The sequence below is a fragment of the Manihot esculenta genome, chromosome 1 (genome assembly GCF_001659605.2).
Source record: "Manihot esculenta cultivar AM560-2 chromosome 1, M.esculenta_v8, whole genome shotgun sequence".
Lineage (NCBI taxonomy): Eukaryota > Viridiplantae > Streptophyta > Magnoliopsida > Malpighiales > Euphorbiaceae > Manihot > Manihot esculenta.
Genome location: NC_035161.2, coordinates 6384836 through 6407922, shown reverse-complemented (window position 1 = coordinate 6407922; position 23087 = coordinate 6384836). Strand labels below are relative to the sequence as shown.

At 39.6% G+C, this 23087-nt stretch overlaps 1 protein-coding gene across 10 annotated transcripts; it reads right to left on the bottom strand.

Annotated features, from left to right (window-relative positions):
* Nucleotides 1-5243: 5243 nt before the first annotated feature.
* Nucleotides 5244-14017, bottom strand: LOC110625243 (ARF guanine-nucleotide exchange factor GNOM). Of its 10 annotated transcripts, none has more exons than XR_006350083.1 (7): nucleotides 13908-14017; nucleotides 12215-13058; nucleotides 8063-11904; nucleotides 7401-7514; nucleotides 7247-7302; nucleotides 7104-7159; nucleotides 5244-5817 (listed from the first exon to the last, which is right to left on the bottom strand). XR_006350083.1 is itself a non-coding variant. In XM_021770869.2 (3 exons), exons 2-3 carry the CDS (start codon nucleotides 12947-12949, stop codon nucleotides 8230-8232), a joined length of 4410 nt encoding a protein of 1469 aa, XP_021626561.1. In that variant the 5' UTR covers nucleotides 12950-13058; nucleotides 13908-14017; the 3' UTR covers nucleotides 7830-8229. The 10 variants fall into 10 exon arrangements, 1 of the variants encoding a protein (XP_021626561.1); XR_002489555.2 differs by having other exon boundaries at nucleotides 7247-7299; XR_002489557.2 differs by having other exon boundaries at nucleotides 7401-7511.
* Nucleotides 14018-23087: the final 9070 nt, after the last annotated feature.

The following is a 23087-nucleotide window of genomic DNA, read 5'->3' as shown; positions in this document are numbered from 1 at the left end:
CGAGGACTAATAGGTCATCTAACATCCATCCACATCAACATCAAAATATGCAATGCAACATATTCGTGAATTCTAATGCAAACAACCTAGTATATATCATAGCATTTGTGATGCATGAACATGCTTGAAATTTATTTGCTTTGAAACATAAAGATCCATTCTACTCACCTCAGGCTGACTCTGACAAACTCTGAAGTACCTACCTCACTGCTGGGGTCCTCGGGTCCGAACCTACACAGGTGGACTCAAATGAGGGACCAAATATACGCAACCATGACTCTAAACATCTCCCCAAAAACCCTCTAAAACACCACAAAATATTCATAGGAAGCATGCAAGGGAAGGCTGGACAGGGCACTTTCGGCGGCAGGTTCGGCAGCCAAAAGTCCCTCCAGAGCCGAAACTCAGCCACTTTCGGCGGCAGGTTCGGCGGCCGAAAGTGGTTCCAGAGCCGAAACTCACCAACCTTCGGGGGCAGGTTCGACGGCCGAAACTCCCTTCTAGAGCCGAAAGTCCAAACTTTTGGGGGCAGGGTTCGGCAGCCAGAACTGCCTCCCCAGGCAGGTTCGGCGGCCGAACATGGTTTCGGCTACTGAACCTGAGTTCTTCCAGAATGGCAGAACTCAGCTTCTCATGCACAAACAGCTTCCCAAATCCTCCAAACTCAAACCAAACCATACAAAAACATGCAAAAACACATCCTCAAGCATTTAGGGGTCTAAAACTAACCTATACCCCAACAACATTACATTATAACAAACAATAAACATACATTACATCATTTAACTCACAAAAACCCTAATATTCACAACTAACCTAATCATGCATTAAAACTCTTTAAAACCCCTCAAAACTTACTTAAAGCATCAAAAAATGGTAGGATCTACTCTTACCTCTTGAAAATCGAGAAGAGAGGCGATCCAAACTTGGAGATGGAAGAAATCAAGCTCCGGGGTCTCCAAGCTTCCAACTTCGATCTTTAGCTCAAGAATCTTCAAAACCAAGTTAAAACTCATTAAAACTTGAAGAATTTGAGGAGAAAACACAAGATCGACAAAAAGGGTGGCGGAGACTTACCTTGCCCGAAAATAGAGAGAAGAACTCGCCCATTTTCGGACAGGGGGCCTTTTATAGGTGGCTGGCCAGACCACCTTCGGAAGCCAAAAGTGCCTCCGCAACTCCACCATGTTTGGCGGCCGAACCTGGGTTTCTCCTCCAAAACATTTTCTTTCAAAACTCAATTTCTTCTTCATTAAAACCATAAAAACATGTTAAAACATTTTAGAAAAACATTTTAGAAAAACATATTTTACCCTTCTAGAGGTTTTCGACATCCGAGATTCCGCCGAAAAGCAGGAATTTCGATGCCGGAGTCTAGCCGGATATTACAATTTGTGATCAATCTGTCCAAAGGAAATCTGATGGTTCCAAGATCCATACAATGGGATCAGGTTAATTTACCTGATAGTTGGGTCTTAGAAGAGGCAATACCTCCTAAAAAGGAGGGCTCTACCTCATTACAATCCATAGTGGAAACAAAAGGAGGAACAGTAGCAATCTCGTTTTCTAGAAGCAGAAGATCATTCTCAAGAACGAGAATAGCATCTGAATCATTACCACCTAGACCCTCAATGTCATATGTTGAGCCCCTAATTAGGAGTAACTCAATAAGTGGAGTCCAAAGGACCGAAGAAAAGATTGCTCAACCAGTATATGAAAAGAGTCCAGATAGCGCTTATATGAGGATCTGTTAGAGACAAAGTGAGATTTGGGTAGCATGAGAAATAAATCGGCCCATCACACAGTGAGGATTCTACTACTCCTAATGAGTCATTAAATCTGTTGTGTCTCTTATCTCTGACACAAAGGATAGCTGAGGTATTTAAACCTAGCCTTGTTGCAGGTTTTACCCTGACTGTCTATGAATAATTGTTCTGATATGTCATCATCATTGTCTGAGTCACTTTCCCTCATTCTATCAAATCTAAATCTGGAGCATTCGCCTCTTGCTTTTGAACTGGAGGCTTCTTCTTTTCCTTTTGAGGTGGCAGAATCATCCAGTTCTCCTAATGTCAGAAACAGTTGTCTCTTCAATTTTTCTTTTGGTACAGTCTGAAATAAGTCTTTAAAGAATTCTGACATGTTAGAAAATGGAGTATTTTGGGAGGTATTTGGCATTTTAACCAAACAAATTAACCCTTTATTATTATAAACCGATAAGGTTCCAAAGAATTCAAATTTATCCCATCATTTGATCATAATTCTCCTTGTCAACCATTATATTTTTTCAATGGATAATTCATTAAACTTTTTAGGTTTTTTGGTGGCGTTTATGTAGTCCCGTCTGATTATTCAGGGTAGTTTGTAAAGGATTGTAAATAACAATCGGGGGTTGCTTATGGCCTGGTTAGTTTCAGCAAACTGCTCATAAATGGTTCTTACCTTATTAGGTAAGATAATGGGAAATATTCCCCCATTAAAGAACCAATCATGGTTCCCCAACTTTCCTCTTCCGGTTGAAATTGAATAAACCAACTAAACTTTTTTTGTCGGTTTTCATATAGCAGTACTCCTGTCCAGGCATGAATATAGTCGAAATAACTGTAATATATGGGCTTATCATAGCTTAATTCTTTTTGTTTAGAGAGAGAGTCCCCCATTCTTCACTGGTAACCACCCTTTTAATTATAAATTTGCTGAAAGTCCATTCATGTCCTGTTCTTTCCGTGGGAGTGAATTCTACAGATCCAGTTTCAGCTAAAATAGCCTAGTAGTAATCAAATGCCTTGGGTAGATAAGGAGCTGATGAATGGTGCTTAGTATAAAATTTAACAACCTCATACGGCTTTAAGCCCTCATGTTTCTTCTCGATAGGGTTTAAGAAAAAATAACTAATTAGCACATAGGGGTAATTTACCTCCTTGTCATTAACAGGTTTGATGCTTATTTTATAAGCATCGTCTCTCACCCGATCCACGCTTTTAAGTGGAGATGGCGATTCATCATGCGACCGTTTTGCTAGAGTCCTTGAACTCATTTCCTGTAAAAAAACTCTCGAGTTAAAAAGTCAGGCAATGAATTAGTTTCTCCTTTGATGAATTCAATATCAAAATCAAATACAGACAAAATGGCTTGCCACCTGGCAAAAATCTGTTTAGAAGCGATGTTTTTAACATCTTTTAAGAGTATTTCTTTTGCACTCTTACAGTCTATCCTTATTAAGAATTTTTTATTTAATAAATCCGATTCAAATTTTTGAACACATAATACTATTGAAAGTATTTCCTTTTTTACCGTAGAGTAATTAACTCTCAGTCCGACCCAGATTCCACTCGTGAATCTTACTAAAGACTCTTTTTCATCAATCCTTTGTTTGAGGATTCCTCCATACCCCTTCTCTGACTCATTTGTTTCTATAATTTTAAAAGACTCAAGGTGTGGTATGGCCAGACAAGGGAGAGATTTTACTCTACCTTTAATTTTTCTTACTGCTAGGGTGTGATCGTTTGATCATTCTGGCGGATTCTTCTTTAACCTTTGAAATAAAGGTTTTGCATTCTGAGTTAGGTCTTTATAGAAGTTTGACACATAATTTAGGCTTCCTAAAAACCTTTGTAGCTGGGTGTTGTCTTTAATTTCATTAGGAAACTTATCGATAAACTCAATTGCTCGATCTATGGGGATAATTGTTCCCTTTTCTATATTATGCCCCAAAAATCTTACTTTGGTTTTGAAGAGTTTTATCTTCCTAGCCGAGACCACAAGTCCATTACTCCTGACAATTTTAACAAACATATTTAAATGTTTGAAGTGTTGGTCTATGGTCTTGGAAAATATTAGGACATCGTCTATGTAAACTATAGAGAATGTTGAATAAGTATTAAAAATGTCATTCATTATTTTTTAGAATTCTGACAGGGTATTTTTAAGGCCAAACGGCATAACATTCCATTCATAGTGTCCGAATGAAACTGTGAATGTCGTTTTGTACTTGTCTTCTTCAGCTAATCTGGATCTGCCAGTATCCAGATTTCATGTCAAATTTAGAGAAAACAGTTGCCTCATAGAGTCTATTTAACAGATCTCTTTTATTAGGCAAGGGATATCTTATCCATCTCAAAACTTTATTTAAATGCTTGTAATTTATTACTAATCTGGGAACTTCCCATTCCAGCTCAGCTGTATTTTCTACATAAAATGCAGGGCAGCTCCATGGGCCTTTGCTTTTTCTAATAAGCCATTTTTTCTCTAGTTCAGCAACTTCCTTTTTACATATCTCTAAATGCCTTGGGCCCATTGCTATGGGTCTAGCTTTTGTGCGAATTAATTTTTCATTGAAATCAGGCTCATATGATAAATTTACCACATGTTTTTTCCTTTCCCAAAAGGCATTAGGACTCTCAGCACAAATGCTATTAAGCATTTTGTCTTGGATTATTTTAATCTTTTGCTGAACCTTTGGATCATTTATCATTTCTTCTATCATTTTGAAAGAGACTTCATATTTTAAGGAATTAATAAACTTGTTTTTGCTTTTGATGTGGTTTTTAAGCACATCTATTGCTTTTATTCTTGGTTGGGACACAAAGTGAAAGGTAATTACCTTTCCTTCTATCTCGGTGTTGATCCCTTCTTCTGATACCCTTTTAATCGGATAGATCATGTGTAAGAATTGATTACCTAATATGACAGGATGAGATAATCCTTTTACCATTAAGAATGGAATCTCAAAACAGATACTTTTGTTGCAGATGGCTGTGTTGTTTAGCTTGTATCTTACAGCCATCTTGCTTCCATTTGTAGTGTTTAATCCTTCCATGGTTTTGGAGAAGTATCTCGAAGGAACTAGTCCTTCGTTTATAGAGTTCAGATCTGCACCTGAGTCAATTAAGTCAATTAAGGCGATTGTCTGAAACACATACTCTTTATGGACAACTATAATTATTTTGGTATGCCATTTGTGGATTATTACCCGGTCAACCAAATTAACATAGTGAAGATTATTGATGCTTTTAGCTTCATTTTCTTCTTCTTCTTCTAACCCTTTTAGGTCAGGTTGATTTTGTTCTTCATTTAGTAGCTCTAGAATGGCTACTCTTTCTCTTAACTCTTGTACTTCAGTTTTTACTGAATTTAATTCTGAACTCAACTCTTTTAGAGTGAGTCCTCTCATCTTTTTGAGTTTTTAACCCTATCTAAAATCTCCTTTAAATCGTAAGGAGTTTGTTTATCTTTTATTTTTCTTTTTAAGGGATTCCTAGAACTGGATGCTTCTATTTTCTCCCTATATATTTTAATATAGGTTTCCGGTTTTTCTCTCTTCTTTTTTGGGTCATCGATATTATCGATTAAATCCAAGATTAAGTTTTCTTCTTTTGTGAGGACTAGCAAACCACTTAAGGCGCATAGCGATTTGTAATAATCGCAGTTTCCATCACAATCTGAATTTTCTTCAGGCTTTTCTAGAGAGAGAGAGAGTTGAAGCACCAAGTTCTTCCATTTCAGAGAGATACCTTATTTCAAGAGTTGAAGCACCAAGTTCTTACATTTCAGAGAGATACCTTATTTCAAGAGTTGAAGCACCAAGTTCTTACATTTCAGAGAGATACCTTATTTCAAGAGTTGAAGCACCAAGTTCTTCTATTTCAGAGAGAGACCTTATTTCAAGAGTTGAAGCACCAAGTTCTTCCATTTCAGAGAGATACCTTATTTCAAGAGTTGAAGCACCAAGTTCTTCCATTTCTAGCATCATTCTTCTACTCTCCTTATCTAATCTTTCTATTGACAAAAACAATCTCTCTCTCTGATCTGCAGAACCTGCACCATCATTGACCAATTAATAGAAGTCCAACAAATAAACAAGAAATCTCACTTGTAAATTATTCAAAACACCAAGGCTCAAACATGCCCTGCAACCATCACGAGTGAAACCAAATGATTTAGAGATCAACTAATATTGCGTCTACTCCACAAGAAAGTCATTCAGTCAATTCAATAAAGATAAATAAAAGGAAGTCTGGCAACTAAATCTTTTTTCTTTTCTTTTCATAATCGCAACCCAAAAAACAAAAAAAAAAATAGTGAGTAGGAAGCTAGTCCCGTTAAAAATATCCCTTGTGGATGACTATTAAGACAAACAAACCAATAAGGCCTAGAAATAGCAGCAAAAGGAACAAGTGATAGATTATCCACTCTAGAAAACATAAAAAATATAAACCCCCATCCCCCCCCCCCCCCAAAAAAAAAAAAAAAGAAAAAAGAAAAGAAAAAGAAATTCATAAGAAAGCAATACACTGCTAACTACAACTAATGACATGTTGATTAGGACGCAATTAGAGACGACAAGCTACATAGAAGGTACCCCAACTTAGGGATATATAACAGTAAGAAACCTCATCTTTAACTTTTAATATAAAATCTCCTGATCTATATTTAAATACCACAAAAATCCCCTCTGATCTTCAATAGTCGGTTTCTGAGTTATTTTTAAGACAAAAATAATAGATGGTATCGGAACTTATGAGTATAGAGAAGTAAGGTACCTTTAGTTTGTAACAAAAAGTTCCCTCATCTTTAATTTAATTACCTAACGGTCATTTAAACTTTAACAACCAATTTTTAGATTTCATTGATGACGTGACTCTTCTATATTGTAATAAACCTTGTGGAAAATTTTTCATCTCCCCCACGTAGCATTCATGGAAAAAAGAAACTCTTCCTCTCAAACCTATTCTCTTTCACTTACTATGTGAGACAAAGGAAGGATACATAAGGAGAGAGAAAAAAGCTTTGGGAGAGAATATATATATATATATATGAGATATAAAATCTATTGCAACATGAAAGAGTCATGTCAGTAATAAACCAGAAAATAGGCTGTTATATATTAAAGTAGGTTTACGTTGATTACACAAAAGTTTAGGAAGTTTCGTATTACAAATTAAAGCTAAGGTACCTTACTGTTTCTACTCACAAGTTCATATACCATTATGAAATTTACTCCAAAATAATTTAGAAACAGGGTAATGAAGTTTACAGGAGGGTTTTGTGTTACTTAAATTAAATATTAGCGGGTTTCATATTACAAATTAAAGATAAGTTACCTTATTATTACATACAACTAAATGGGGCTCCTCGCCTCAAGGTCCATTTTCTGAATCTAATCAAAAATAAAAATAAACATCAAACCTAAAAATCCAACATAAATTGAAAAGCAAAAACAGAAACACAATCTTCAAAAGCTCACCAATACATCACAATCATCCAATCCAGATTTTATCTCAGAGATCTCCTTCTTCTCTGCTAGAAAATTTTTCCACAAGATTAACGAGAATTAACAATCAATACAGTCGTCTATAAAAGGAAATGGAAAAATCAATGGTTATGAATAGGAAGCATACCTCGACTGGGTAGAATAAAAGTGGAGTTGCATTTATGGGAGACATTTGCAGAAGGCATGCAGTAGTGGCAGTCTGGCACAGCTGCATATCCTTCGAAGATATCAACCATGACTGCTGAGCAAGAAGATAACAGAAGAGAAAAATGCACTATTACAGGAGTGAAGGCAAGTGAGTAGGCAGAGAAAAGAAGGGATTTCAAATAACAACTGATGGAATTGCGGATTCTTGGAAATAGATGACTGCATTCTCCTATTTGACTTCAGGATGAGACAGCCTCTTATTTCTTGACAAGATAAACAGTGAAATTTTGTCCTTGTAATTTGAATTAAAACATTAGGTCCATAATTATTTGTTTTTGTCAATTTCTTCAATGGGGTTTGCAATATTAAGTGGACCATGCAAATTGCAAAATGATATTGAAGCTAAGAATGCACACAAGTCTACAGCATAAGATAAAAAAATTTTCTTACAAAAAAGAATTATAGAATTCATATATGGAACTGCATGATGATCCTACACAATCATATAAGAACATCAGGAAATCAACATTTTGGTAATGACAACAAACTCTGGCCAGAGAAAAATGAAGCACAGATAAGAAGCACCAACAGGAGAAGAGGGATATAGGTCACAAATTCATATCTCTATACAAAGACATTTACCATGTGACTACTCGCTTCTGCGCAAATTGGCCTCAATAGCATGAGATGATACCAAAACTTTCCTCAATCTCTACAGCTATCGTTGTTAATTCCAGGAATAGGACATGAAATCTCAGCAATATGCACCAATAAAACATAACATAGGATGAAGAAACACTCTGTAAACATTAACCTCCAGCGCCAAAATCTTCAGAAGCCACTGGTCCATTTAAAGTAAGAGAACCTGATTCAGTGGCCACCAGACTTTCACCTGTTTCACCATGCTCATGCTGTGTGCGCTCCCAATCTCGATCAGGGAACACCTCAGATTGTAAAGATGGAGCAATGTTATTGACATGTAGCCATGTAAGCTCCCACAAACTGTCCCCACCTAAGGCACTCCTCTGTACCAGTACTCCCTTGGCCTTCATTACTAGCAAGGTGTTCTTAAGAAGCTCAGGCACTACTTCCTGAAGCTTCTCACACTTCTTCCCTCTTACTTTGACTTTCAGATATTTTTCCATTCGGCTGAGCACCCCCAGCCATAATTTACAGAAAGTAGTCAACTGTGCTAGGTCTGGGAGTAACTGTAAAAACACTTTTGAAAGGACCTTTACAGCAATAATTAGAGAGCCATCCATATTTCTGTAATCCTTTTGGGAGTGTCCCTGAGCAATTTCAAGCAAGTCATCAAGCATTGTAAAAATTACCAGATCAAAACACCGTAACCAAAAACCATGTGGCAGATTGATCCCATCCACTCCTCTCAAGCACTTTTGCAATGATAAAAGTGCATGGTTTCTAACATCTTCTCGATGATCCAAACAAACTTTTCTTAATCCCTGCACAAGCCTCAGCCACATCTCCCCAATATCCTGCAACAGCTTTGCAGCTTCCTCCTCTTCCATTGCTTCCTTAGCCTCATGAGACCACCGCGTTAAAAAGTCAATGGAACCTGCCATTAGATCTAGTGAACGCATAGATCTTTCTGCCTGTGCTACGCGAGACTCTGCAAATTGCCTGGCTGCCTCAATGCAGAGGACGTAATTGGCAGCTACCAAGTGAGCTCCATCACTCATAATGAACAACAATGCATCAAATCCAGCTTCAGAAGCTTCAGGGTGCCGAGCTGTGATGGAAAGTAGTGATGTAATTGTACGCCACCCCATTAGAGATCTGATGTGGGTAGCATTCACTTTCACAAGGCGACTGACTTCCTGCGTAATTTGTTCACAATAAGCATCAGCAACACGGGCGTCAAGTTTCAAAACAAGTTGCAATGACCTCAAAAGTTCATCAGCGAGGTTCTCTTTGTAAGGCAGCAGCCGCTGGCAAATTCGGAGGAGTCCAAACACAGCCTTCTCTGCTAAGGCACAAGGCATTACAGTTGATTGAACAATATTGGCTATGTGCTCGTAAACACCCTGCCATAATAATGCTATCCTGTCCCGATTGTTCAGAGTAATTGCAATCAGCAACTCCAGGCAGAAAACTGCAGTATCTTCATCCTCTGGAGTGTTGTTCCCCTTCTGGGGATGCCCTGCTGCCCAGATGAGTGCTCGAGCAAGCTGTAACAAAGATTCAGCTTGTAAGAACTTACTCTCAGTAAATATGCTGTCAACATGGCACTTCTGGATAGTCTGAAGCATATGTTGATGAGCAGCAAGTTGTTGTTCAGTGGGTTGTGATCTTGGCTCCTCAGTATCAAGGGATAAGAGCTGACTAAACCTACCCATCAATCCAGAAGATCTTCTTGGAATTCCAAAGGATTGCGTATGAGCTGAAGACAAAGAATTTGTGATAGGTTTCCCATGCCCAGGGTCAGAAGAAACCTCAGATTCATCAGCAGCATCACTGGCTACACGTGCAGGTAGAAGCCCAAGTTTATGCAACCGTAGAATGCAATCCAGAATATTTCTCCAACCTGCGCGAATATAATCACCATACCTATTCGCAATGGTAAAGACGGTCACAGTTGCCATCCTGGCTTTTGGGTCATCACCAAAGGCTAACACAGGTTCTTCAGCAGATGATGGATTCAATAGAGTTGTGAACTTACATAAAGAGACAACCAAATCATCAAATACATCTTCAAGTTGATGACAGGCTGATATCTTTGCAACAGCTAAGAATCCATCAATGCATGTTTGGTAAACATCCACAGTTTCTGCATGATCAAAAACAACAGAGATAGCAGCAATTGTGGGACCAGACATTATAGCAAACATATCATGGTCAAGGTAGGCTTTTGAATCAGATACAATAAATGGTGCAGTTTTCTTGGATTTGAGCATTAGATCAATCCAACGACTTGGGATCATTTCAGGGAAACCAGTTCCTTGTTCTGGAGTTGTGCATATCTCATTCTTGCAAATGGAGTGGTACAATTCAGACAGGAATTCTCGAGGTAAGTCATTGCCTCCATTGATATGTCTATTATTCCGTATAAAATCCTCTTCTGTCATCTTTTTCTTAACCTGCACATTATGCTGATCTGTGTTGAGCATTATGAGAGAATAAGATAACAAAAGAGCAGCATCCTTGTTAGCCAGGATCTGTGGTGATTGCTCATAGTATCTTTCAGAAAATGCCTCAAGCACCCTTTGTATTTTTTGAGATTCACCAGGCAACCTAAAAGTTTCCAAGAACAACCGCAGAGCAGTGTCCAAATTCATGCCTTGGAAATCAAATGTCCCAGCAAATTCATGAAGAACCTGGACACAGAACTCATCATGATTTCCAAGGAAATCCCCCACAAGATTCTTATCTAACCCAGCAGTATACCTGAAAAAGCAGGCCACGCTTTGAGGATCAAGTTTGTCAGGTAAGAGATGTGTTCCTTGGAGAAATTCTAGGCCTTTTTTTGGATCACGGTTAAAGTGATCAGCTCCAATCATCAATCTTCTCTTAATGTACTTTCTCCGGCGGACAAAGGTAACCCAATGATCAGGATCACTATAGTTGTCACACTTCACCATCCAGAAGGGTGTATACTCCTCAAGGTTCACTGGAGGCTCATCTGAATTAAATGATCCATTGCCTAACCTTTCAGCCATCCCCTGAATAATGGCAATGAGACCATCCAAAGCAAGAACGTGCATTGTAGACAATGGGCAGTTCACAGGAAAAGCACTCTTTGACAACAAATTAGCTAGGTCTTCAAACACATTACTGCATGTTATGTCACAATCCAAATTAGCATACATCTCGACCATAAATGTTTTCTGCCTGCAGAAGTCTACAAGAGCCTCCATTGCAACCTCTTGCTGTTGGTATAAAGCACCATATTTACTCTGGGCAAGTCTCAGAATGACACAAGAGAAAAAAGCCTCGAGCTGCAATTTGAGTTCAGTACGCAGATGGTGATACAGGTTTAGAACAATACTACAAACCATTGAGAGAATAAGTGGGCTGATTGACAAGCCAAATTGCATTAAATTACGAAATAGTTCATCCTGAATCAAACTCAGCAACCTGGGGTGACGATGAAAAGAAGGCCCACCCAATTCTATTGCTGAATTAATTAATCCCAAAGCAAAAAGGGGTAGATCTTCATCAACAGCTACCGTATTAGATCTGGGACCCATTCCCATATGTTCAACAACATTTAATAAAGAACACAAGAAGTGAAATATCTCCACCATGCAAGCGACACCATATGGCTCTGTCATGAGCTGCAAATCATATGGAAGAGCACCTTTTCCACTACTACCACCAATTGTACTTTCTTCCATTACAGTTGCCACCAGTCCCGTAGAAGCACTCAAAACATAGCTAACAGAGGATGTTTGCCCTTCCAACTCAGAACTGCCATTCTCTATTTGTTTGCTCCCAAATGTGTAATCATTATCTAGACCAGCAATCTGTAAAAGACAGAAGGTTCTACAGATTTTGAGTTATTAGACAAAAAGTAAAACCATGACATAGACAGACAGAAGTACAAAAAAAAACATATGATTATTCACTGCTTGACAAAAATATTACAGTTTTAAAGGAGGAGGAGGAGGATACTAACAGATCAGCTCTAAACTATGACCCATGTAATAAGTCAGATTATATCAAGACATTATATTTACTTTTCGAATTTATACCCAATTGTCTAAGCACTAGAGTTAAAGATAATTAGGAGAAAGGTTTTGCAAGTGAGAACAAGAATAAAATATGCAATTGTACCTCCTGTTTGGCAGGACTAACTCCATTAACCAGCGCATGCTCTGTGTTTTCAATATCTGGAAGGTGAGAAAAAATGCACCTAACGAGTTCATGCATTGTGTGTCGAGCTATTCGCTGTAACAACTCGCCTTTAGTTCCTACTTGATGAACTATACGGAAACAAGTGTTCACTATGGTACAGACATGCTGATTACTAAGTGTGACTGATGCTTTGCCTTTCATACAAGCTAGAAGAACCTGAAGTATCTTCATTAGAACCACCTCTTCTGATGCTGGATCAGTCACCTCAAATCGGCAACTTGTCACTGCATCAACTACCAAGTGCATAGCATCTTCAACATTTACAGTGTTTTGATCAATCACATCAAGAGTTAAAATCTTGTAAACAGATGACAAAGCAACCCCAGTGATTGGAGCACCAGTTTCATCTGATCGAATAACATCCAAAAATGGTTGGAGATACACAGAAGGATTGATGGTATGCCAAGGATGCTGCCAAGAGAAGATCTGTTTCCTCAGTGCCTTCAAAGACTGAATCAAAGAGTGCTCTAGCTGATCATCACCTGACATACAACGACCACCCCATCTTACATTTCTTCTCATGACTGCCAATACTGCACCTACTTCTGCATTAATCATGCATGCTAGAGTAGCCTTGTTAGAATAGGAAGAGTCACAGTCTTCAGGTTCTTCCTCAATTGCCTTAATTCCTGATTGCTGCTTTATGCGACCCATATTTGTACAAGATTCTTTGTACGCAAACCAATTTCTATCAGTGTCTACCAGTTTGCTAAATTTAGGAGGCAAAATAACTTGCCTGAAGCATACTCTTCATATTACATAGCTGAAAAAAAAAAAACAATCAATACTTGTTCATTAGCCATAAACAAGTCAAAAGCAGCCCAAGAAGAATAAATCTGCCCGGATGCTGCTCTATGATATAATGTAAGCACGCATATCAACATGAAGCTCATGCACTCTAAATTATTAAAAGAGCACCAATCAACGTAATCATTTCTCATGTACTTAAAAATTTCTTTTAGGAGAAAGGGAAACATTATATAATGATTATTTCAAAAATAATAGTTGGAAGGAGCATTCTCCACGCCTTCCTCTTCAAAAATTTGATTGACACACAGAATTAAATCATCACTGAGTAGCTATAAAACCCTCATTGAATAATCTAACTCAAAATCAGGCATAACATAAAAGAAATTCCAATCAGAATTCACAGAAATAAAGCATTAGTTGCATGCATTCATGCACATAAGAGGGGACTATAACATCCCGTTGACTGTATATGATAATGGAGAGAGAAGAAAACAACAGATCACTGCACACTCGACTAAGAGACTGACTACACAAGATCTAGTAAAGTGGTATAAAGAAACCAAATAAAAACCCAGAAAGAAACAAAAATTAACAAGAACAGATAATCCAGATTTCAATTAACCGAAAATGATTGACAAAATGGAGAGAGTTGCATGTATCATAAGATTCAGAAACATTTACTTAGTCGAAAATTTCTGGTGAACCAAACAAAGGGTTCAATGCCAAGAACTAAAAAGCCAAAAGAATTAAAGATAATAAAGAAATAAATAAGAAAACGAATGAGAAAATAGCCATTAAGGAAGATTTTAGTTAGAGGGACAGTTGAAGTGAAGCATTGGGTTGATGAACAGCAATGGGTTACCTGTGCGTGGATCCAGAGAGTGAGATCCGCAAGTGAACTCTCTTTCTCTGTGCGACACAGAGGGAAAGAGAGACACAGCGAGGAAAGCAGAGGAAGACTTGGTTGTGACACTGCAGAGGAGAAAAGAAAAATAGCTTAATTATAATTTAGTACCTATAATTTAATAAAATGTACAATTTAGTCCTTATGGTTAATTACAAATTACTCTCTACTGATAAAATCACAGTTTTTTTTTAATATGAAATAATCAAATCTTTAAAATTTAATTAAATTTACGGTTTAATATTTAAATAAAATTTAAATTTTATATTTTTTTACTACTCATTCAATATAATTTTTCACAAATTAGAGTTTAGATATTATAAGTATTTATAAACAACCATCTATAACTTTACAATCATCTTTAAATATTTATTTAATTTGAGATTTTTATAATTATCCATTAATATTATAATTGTTTAAGAATAAATTCTTAAAATCGTTCCTAATATTGTCAATAAATATTATTATTATTATTATTATTTATAATTAAATTCTTTACATTTACAAATAAATCGTGTATCATTATATTTTTATAAATTAGTTATTATAATATTATAATTATTTTGAAATAAAATTATCTTTAAATTTATAACTGTATATGATTAATCCTATATTTATAAATCAATCTTAAATATTAGCAACTAATGAATAATTTTTGACAAAAAAACTAATGATAATCACTTATTTTTTAAAAAATTATTCTCCGAATATTACTAATTATTTATAATAAATTTTAAAATTTTTGCACATCGATCTCTAATTTATAATTACGTTTAAAAAAACTCTATATTTATAAATTATTTTTAAAATATTATAATTATTTATAAATAATCACTTATATTTTTAAGAATTAATAACGATAATTATTGGTATTGGATATCTGGTCACAGCTAAACCCATAGAAAGACCAGACCGTACCCTTATTAAAATACATTATGCGGGTCCATCCACTAACGCATGATCCTGATTTCGGGCAAATAGATCGAACAGAGTAGAACTTGGACCCATCGGAAGGAGATACAGCTCAAACTGACTTGATGGATCAGTGGGGTAATTGTAACGACCCGAAAATCGGACCACTACTGGCGTTAGGATCCAGATCGGCTTAAGGCCGTCGGAACCCGTAGCAAGCCTGACATGTAACCTGTAAACCTGTTTAATCCCATACATGATCAACAACATACATAAAAATTAAAACTTTTCCTTCAAACATTCTATCATACACCAAACTCAACCTGTGCATGCACTGAACATAATCATAAATCATAAACATTGGCCCCTCAGTGGGACCTCATCAATGCCCCCAATGGGTGGCATAACATGTGTTGAGTTGGTTAAACATAAACATCCATAAGCCTTAAGATCATGTATCAATAAGGGATTACAATAAACTATGGTCAAGCACACTTCTAAACCTCAATATCATTATACATAACATAACTATTCCTAACTTTTACATTTTATCATGCCCACATTCTATCTATTACATACAATGACTTCAATACTCTTGCTGACCTCCTGGTCTACCCTGTACCTGCAAACTTGGGAAATTTGGGAGAGGGGTGAGCTACTAAAGCCCAGTGAGCAGAATCATAAAGCATTTAAAACACATGCTATCATGGAATGCATCACATCACAACTAATCATATCAAGGATGAACTTGTCACCATTTAGTCCTCTACATATTCCAATCATGCCAGGGGCGTAGTGCAGACCACACCTGGTCTTTCTCTTATACATAACATAACATACATAATCCATGGTGCCGGGGGCGTAGTGCAGGCCACGTCCGGTCTTTCTCTTACATAGTGTCAGGGGCGTAGTGCAGGCCACATCTGGACTTCCATATCATATCATCATGTCATAACATATGAGGGCTAATGGATCATTCAACATTCATCCACATCAACAACATATTATGCAATGCAACATATTCGTGATTTCTAATGCAAACAACCTAAAATATCACATTGCATCCGTGATGCATGAACATGCTCAAAATTGATTTATTTATTTAAAAGCATAAGAGTTATTCCACTCACCTCTGGCTAGCTCTGACACTGACTGAAGCAGCTGACTCACTGCTGAGGTCCTCGGTTCCTCGGGTCCGAACCTACACAGGTGGACTCAAATGAGGGACCAACATACGATAACATGACTCTGAAAACATCCCCCAAAAACCCTCTAAAACACCTCAAAACATCCATGCAAAAACATGCAAAGAAAGGCTGGACAGGGCACTTTCGGCGGCAGGTTCGGCGGCCGAAAGTCCCTCCAGAGCAGAAAGTCAGGCTGGTTCGGCGGCACCTTCGGCGGCCGAAACTCCCAGACAGAGACGAAACTCATGCATGTTCGGCGGCACTTTCGGCGGCCGAAATTGCCAAACAGAGACGAAAGTCTCCTTTCGGGGGCAGGCTTCGGCAGCCGAAAGGCTTGCCTCCCCAGCCATGTTCGGCAGCCGAAAGTCCTTCGGCTGCCGAACCTGGTTTCTACCAAAGGGCAGAAACTTGGCTCCTTTTGCACATTTCGCCTCCAAACCTTCCAAACATGCATCAAACCTATTCTACAACACACAAACACAAGCATACATGTTCCTAGGGGCCACAAACTACCTTAAACCCCAACTACAACACATCAAACATACATTTACACGCCATATTGCCCAACAACACAACAAAAACCCATAAACTCGACATAAGCTTACTCATGCATTTTCTACCCCATGAACTTGCATAAAACTTGATTAAAACATAATGTAAGCTAGAGATCGACTCTTACCTCTTGAAGATCGAGAGTAGAGGCGATCTAACTTGGAGTTGGGAGAGATTTAGCTCCTTGGGTCTCCAAGCTCAAAACTTGCTCAAAACTTGAAAATCTTCAAAACAAAGCAAAAACTTGTGAAAATCTTGAAAGATCCGAAGGAAGAACTCGAAGATTGGTGAGGAACAGCGGAGAGCTCACCTTGGCCGACAATGGGGAGAAAAACTCGCCCGTTTTCGGCTAAGGGACCCTTTTATAGTGGCTGGCCAGGCCACGTTCGGGGGCCGAACGTGCCTCCGCATACATGCCATGTTCGGCGGCCGAACTTGAGGTTCGGCGGCCGAACCTGGACTTCCCTCACTTATGCATTCGGGGGCCTAAAGCACACCCGCAACGCATGCATGTTCGGCGGCCGAACTTGAGGTTCGGCGGCTGAACCTAGGTTTTCCTCCAAAGTTGTTTTCATGCAAAAACTCATTTCCTTTTCACTTAAAACCATGAAAAACATTAAAACATTTTTAAGAAAACATGTTTCTACCCTACTAGAGGTTTCCGACATCCGAGATTCCACCGGACGGTAGGAATTCCGATACCGGAGTCTAGCCGGGTATTACAGTAATAGACTCCTATAGATCCGAGATCGTGTTCACATGACGCCGGAGGGAATTAAATAGTTGTCTGACGATGAAAAAAAACACAGTATATCCGTACGTACGACTAATGTGGCTGTGGCAGAAAAATACAGACATAGGACGGCAGTTATGCGTCACTGACGGAACTTACCAAAATATACCTTGAGCCTACATATTTTTAGATCTGAGGATATCAATTGGCGCCGTCTATGGAAACGAAGTAGATCTTTTTGTTACCAGAGTTCTCATCCTTACCATACTCATTAAGATCCGCATGGCCAATCAACGTGAAAACCATACTGGAAACAACCCAAACAATTTGAGCTCTACTCAGGAAAGACCACAGCTCTCATTTTCCAGCCCTACCACCCCACTGAATCAACCACCTGTGTTGTTTAACCCTTTACCGAGCTTAGTAGGGACCATTCCTCGAACCACTCTATCTGACCATGAGCTACAAAACATGGCTCTCCAACTCCAAAATATTGCTCATTGGCTAGGGCAGATGTTGCAACAAAGGTGACTCAGTACCCCGTTGAGCATACCACTTGTAACCGAAGGGTTTAACGTTAATGAGTTCCAACCCACAATAAACTACCAAGCCCCTCAGCAAAGCAGCAGGAAGACGGGTGATGGAGACGGAGAAGCTAGCAGAACGAACGAGCATGTAGCCAGAGTGAGAGGCCGAGTAGTAAGGGAGCTTATTGAGAATGATGGGGCTAAAAGCTATTCTTCTAAGTCAGCAGAAAGGTCAAAAAGTGAAAAGTTTGAGAGAAACTACCGCCTGGAGAAAAGGACAGGGAGAGAAGAGGTAGATGTAGATCAAAAGCTAAAGAGGTTGAAGGAGCAACTACTAGCAGAGCTGGGGGCACGAGACAATAGTAGCACCCCTGCTACCAGTCTCATCCCCATTCGTGGGATGGGTATAATATAATAGGAAATCATCCCCAAAAAATTCATGATTCCGACAATGGACGCGTATGATGGCACGAGAAACCCTAAGAACACGTTCTAAACTATAAGATGTTCATGGAGCTACAGACGCCCTGATATGCAAAGTTTTTTCTACCACCCTTACCAGATTGGCCCAAGCTTGGTTCAACAGTTTGAAAGCAGAAAGTATTAAGAGCTTCATGGACCGGCCAGCGTGTTCATCAGCAGGCTTATTGTTGGAGTCTCGGCTGAAAAGAAAATAAGCTATTTAGAGATGGTCCGACAGAGGAGAAACGAGTCCATAAGAGAGTATGTGGCTAGGTTCAATTCGGAGGCTTTGCAAATATCAGAGATCGATGAGGTAAGAGCCGTGGAAGCCATGCAGAAGGATACCACCTCCCTAGAGTTCTTTGAATCGCTGTGCAGAAAGTCGCCTACTACCTTGGCAGAGCTAATGAAAAGAGCCAAAAAGTATATAAGGTAGGACAACGCCTTAACCACTAGCAGATTTGCCAAGGAAGCAGGAGATAGGGGGAAGGCTGGGGAGGACAAGCAACTAGACAGATAGGAAAGGAGGCAGGATTGGTTGCTTGAAGCATTGAACAGACACCAATGGGAGAGGAAGGAGTAGAGACTCTATCAACCCTGGATTCCAAAGGTGATCACTCCCCTGAATGTGTTCATATCCGAAGTGCTCATGATAGTCTAAGACAAGGACTTCATACAGTGGCCCAAGTCAATGAAGGCAGAAGCAAACAAGAGGGACCCGGATAAGTATTGCCAGTACCATCTGACTCATGGCCATGATACAAATGATTGTTACCAATTAATAAATTAGATAGAGAGGCTCATTAAGAGGGGATACCTTAGGAACTTCGTGAAAAAATCTAAAGTCAGATACCACAGCAAAATGCAGCAGGGGAAAGGCTCCAGAGACAGACAGGGGACCAGTGAATGATGGCTCTAGTGGGACAATCAACATGATCGTAGGAGGGACTAGAGGCTGTATGAGCAGAAAAGGGAAGAAGAGAAGTAGGAACGGGGAGGGAAACAGCGCCGAAGTAATGCAAATTGTGGAGCATTCCCCAGTGACCATCTCTTTTTCTCCTGAGGATGCCCAGCGAGTGCAGATGCCTCATGATGATGCTTTGGTCATAGAGGCCATCATCTATAACTTTCGGGTTCGAAAGGTTTTAGTGGATGATGGCAGCAAGGTGAACCTATTACCCTACCAGGTCTTCCAAAGATGAACATACCCGAAGAACAGGAGGTGACGGACCAAACTCCAGTAAAGGGGATAGGGGGAACCCTAGTGGCAGTAGAAGGGAAGTAAAAGTGGCCCTCACCTTAGGAGAATCACCTCTATCCTGAACACACTACATAGTATTCCTTGTGGTAAAGCTATCCCTGAGCTATAATGCCATCTTAGGTAGGCTGGTGCTGTATGAATTTGAAGCAGTAACCAGCATCCGACACCTGACCATGAAGTTTCCAATGGAGGAAGGGGTGGGAGTAGTCCGGGGAAGACAGGAGGAGGCCAAAGCTGTATACCTAGCCACGGTGGAGGAACTGAGTGCCCAGCTAGAAGAGATAAGCCCTGAGGTTATGGAGGTCTGGAATGAAAAGAGAGAGGCCAGGACTGAACCTGTGGATAAGTTGGAGACCTTCCTATTGTTCGAAGAAGAAAGCGACAAGGTTGTAATGACCCGGAAATCGGACCGCTACCGGCGCTAAGATTCAGATCGACTTAAGGTCGCCGGAACCCGTAGCAAGGCTAACGTACATCCTATATATCTGATAAAATCCCATACATGATCATACATTTTCATAAAAACTTTAAACTTTTCATATACCAAGTGTAATACCTGGGTAGACTCCGGTATCGGAATTCCTACCGTCCGGTGGAATCTCGGATGTCGAAAACCTCTAGAAGGGTAAAATCATGTTTTTATAAAATGTTTTAATGTATTTTATGATTTTATGTAAGAAAGAAGTTGAGTTTTGAATGAAAAAAACCATGGAGGCATTTCCAGGTTCGGCCGCCGAATATTGGATAGTTTAGGGGGCAAGTTAGGCTTCCGAAAGTGGCTCAAGTTCGGCCGCCGAATCCCATGTTCGGCCACCGAACTTGCATGAGTTTTGGAGGCACTTTAGACTTCCGAAGGTGGTCTGGCCAGCCCCTATAAAAGGGCTCCATGGCCGAAACAGGCGAATTTTCTCCCCATTTTCGGCCAACGATGAGTCCATGCTCTCTCATGGTTGTTTTTTATGATTTTTCCTCCAATCTTTCAAGTTTTAACAAGTGTTTTCTTGGCTTTTGAAGATTTGTGAACTTTGAGCAAGTTTTGGAGCTTGGAGACCCAAGGAGCTAGATCTCCCCCATCTCCGAGTTGGATCGCCTCTCCTCTCGATCTTCAAGAGGTAAGGGTAGATCCTTAGCTCATTTCATGTTTTAAACAAGTTTTATGAAAGTTTATGGGGTAAAAATGCATGTTTAGGTTAATATTGAGTTTTTGGGTTAATGTTGAGTTTTTGAGCAATGTATGTTTGATGTGTTTTGGTTGGGGTTTAGCCTAGTTTGAACCCCTTTTTGCTTATGGAAGTATGTATGCATGTTTTGGAAGTGTTGGTTTTGAGTTGGAATGGTTTGGGAGGCAAATGTGCATTGTGGAGGCTGAGTTCTGCCCTTTGGAGGAACTCAGGTTCGGCAGCCGAAGGGACTTTTGGCCGCCGAACCTGCCTGTGGAGGCCAGCCTTTGGCTGCCGAACCCTGCCCCCGAAAGTGGACTTTCGGCTCTAGAAGGGAGTTTCGGCCGTCGAAGGTGCCGCCGAACAAGCATGAGTTTCGTCTCTGGAAGGAACCTTCGGCCGCCGAAAGTGCCGCCGAAGGTGCATGACTTTCGGCTCTGGAGGGACTTTCGGCCGCCGAACCTGCCGCCGAAAGTGCCCTGTTCAGCCTTCCTTTGCATATTTTTTATGATTGTTTTAAGGTGTTTTAAAGGGTTTTTGGAGAGTATTTTAGAGTCATGTTCTTGTATGTTTGGTCCCTCATTTGAGTCCACCTATATAGGTTCGGACCCGAGGAACCGAGTACCCCAGTAGTGAGTTAGCTGCTTTAGTGTCTTTCAGAGCTAGCCTGAGGTGAGTAGAATAACTCTTTATGTTTAAAGTAAATAAATCAGTTTTGAGCATGTTCATGCATCACGAATGCCATGAGATATATTAGGTTGTTTGCATTAGAATTTACGAATATGTTGCATTGCATAATATGATGTTGATGCGGATAAACATTGAATGATCCATTAGCCCTCGTATATCATGATATGATATGATGATGTTATGGTATGGAAGTCCAGGTGTGGCCTGCACTACGCCCCTGGCACAATGTAAGAGAAAGTCCGGGTGTGGCCTGCACTACACCCTCGGCACGAATGGATATGTATGTTATGTTATGTGTAAGAGAAAGATCAGGTGTGGCCTGCACTACGCCCCTGGCATGATTGGATTGTGTAGAGGGCTATTGGTGACAAGTTCATCCTTAAGGTGATTTGTTTGTGATGTGATGCATTTCATGAAAGCATGAACTTTAAATATAATGTTTTATTATTCTGCTCACTAGGCTCTAGTAGCTCACCCCATTCCCTTAATCCCCCAGGTTGCAGGTACGGGATAGAATCAGGAGGTCAGCAAGAATAAGAAGTCATGTTTTATGTAATAGTTAGCTGTGGACATGAGAATGATGTAATGTATAGTACAGTAATGTAATGTAGTGATGAGTATTGAGGTTTAGAGTGGTGCTTGATCCTAGTATGTTGTTAATCCCATTTTGGTTACATGATCTTTTAATGAGATGTTTTATGATATTTATGTAAACCAAACTTAAAATATATTATGTTACCCCATTGGAGCATTGATGAGGACTCCAATGTGGGGTTGATGGTTATGCTTATGAGTTGCGCATGCACAGGTTAAGTTTGGTAAATGAATGAGAAAGTTCAAAATTTTTATGTATATGTTGATCATGTATGGGATTAAACAGGTATACAGGATGTATGTTAGGCTTGCTACGGGTCCCGGCGGCCTTAAGCCGATCTGGATCCTAGCGCCGGTAGCGGTCCGATTTTCGGATCGTTACAGATTGGTATCAAAGCCCTAGGTTCATATGGTCGGACCTAGAGAGTGTCGGGCTCATAGAGGTTATAGAAGGTCAAGCACAATAAGAAAATCATGTCCACTAGGATAGGATGAAGAGTCCTGTCTTGAATAATGATGTGAAATGCCATGATTTTATGCATGTGCATTAATGATATGTTATGTATGTGATGCGGGTTCATGTGTTTCCACATGAACCATTTGATGCTAATGTTTTATGTGATGTGTGCTGTTTTTCAGTAAGCAAGATGAGAGGAACTCGTCGATCTGCACGATTGACTGGAGTACCACCCTAGGACGAGGGCACGGATGCCCGTCCTTGTAACGACCCGGAATCCGGACCACTACCGGCATTTAAGATATCATCGATGAAGACAATAACAAAGTGATCCAGATACTCGCTGAAAACTCTGTTCATGAGATCCATGAATGCTGCAGGGGCGTTAGTTAACCCGAACGGCATTACCAAGAACTCATAATGCCCATATCTGGTCCTGAAAGCTGTCTTTGGCACATCTGCCTCTCTGACTCTCAACTGATGATACCCGGACCGCAGATCTATTTTAGAAAAATAACCTGCTCCAGGTAGTTGGTCAAATAGATCATCGATCCTAGGCAGGGGATACTTATTCTTGGTAGTGACCTTGTTCAAATGCCTGTA

Coding starts and splice junctions, on each gene's coding strand:
- LOC110625243 (XM_021770869.2), bottom strand. CDS start 12,949: ATGGGTCGCATAAAGCAGCAATCAGGAATTAAGGCAATTGAGGAAGAA. Junction 11,905..12,214: donor TTAGTCCTGCCAAACAGGAG/GTACAATTGCAT, acceptor TGTCTTTTACAG/ATTGCTGGTCTAGATAATGA.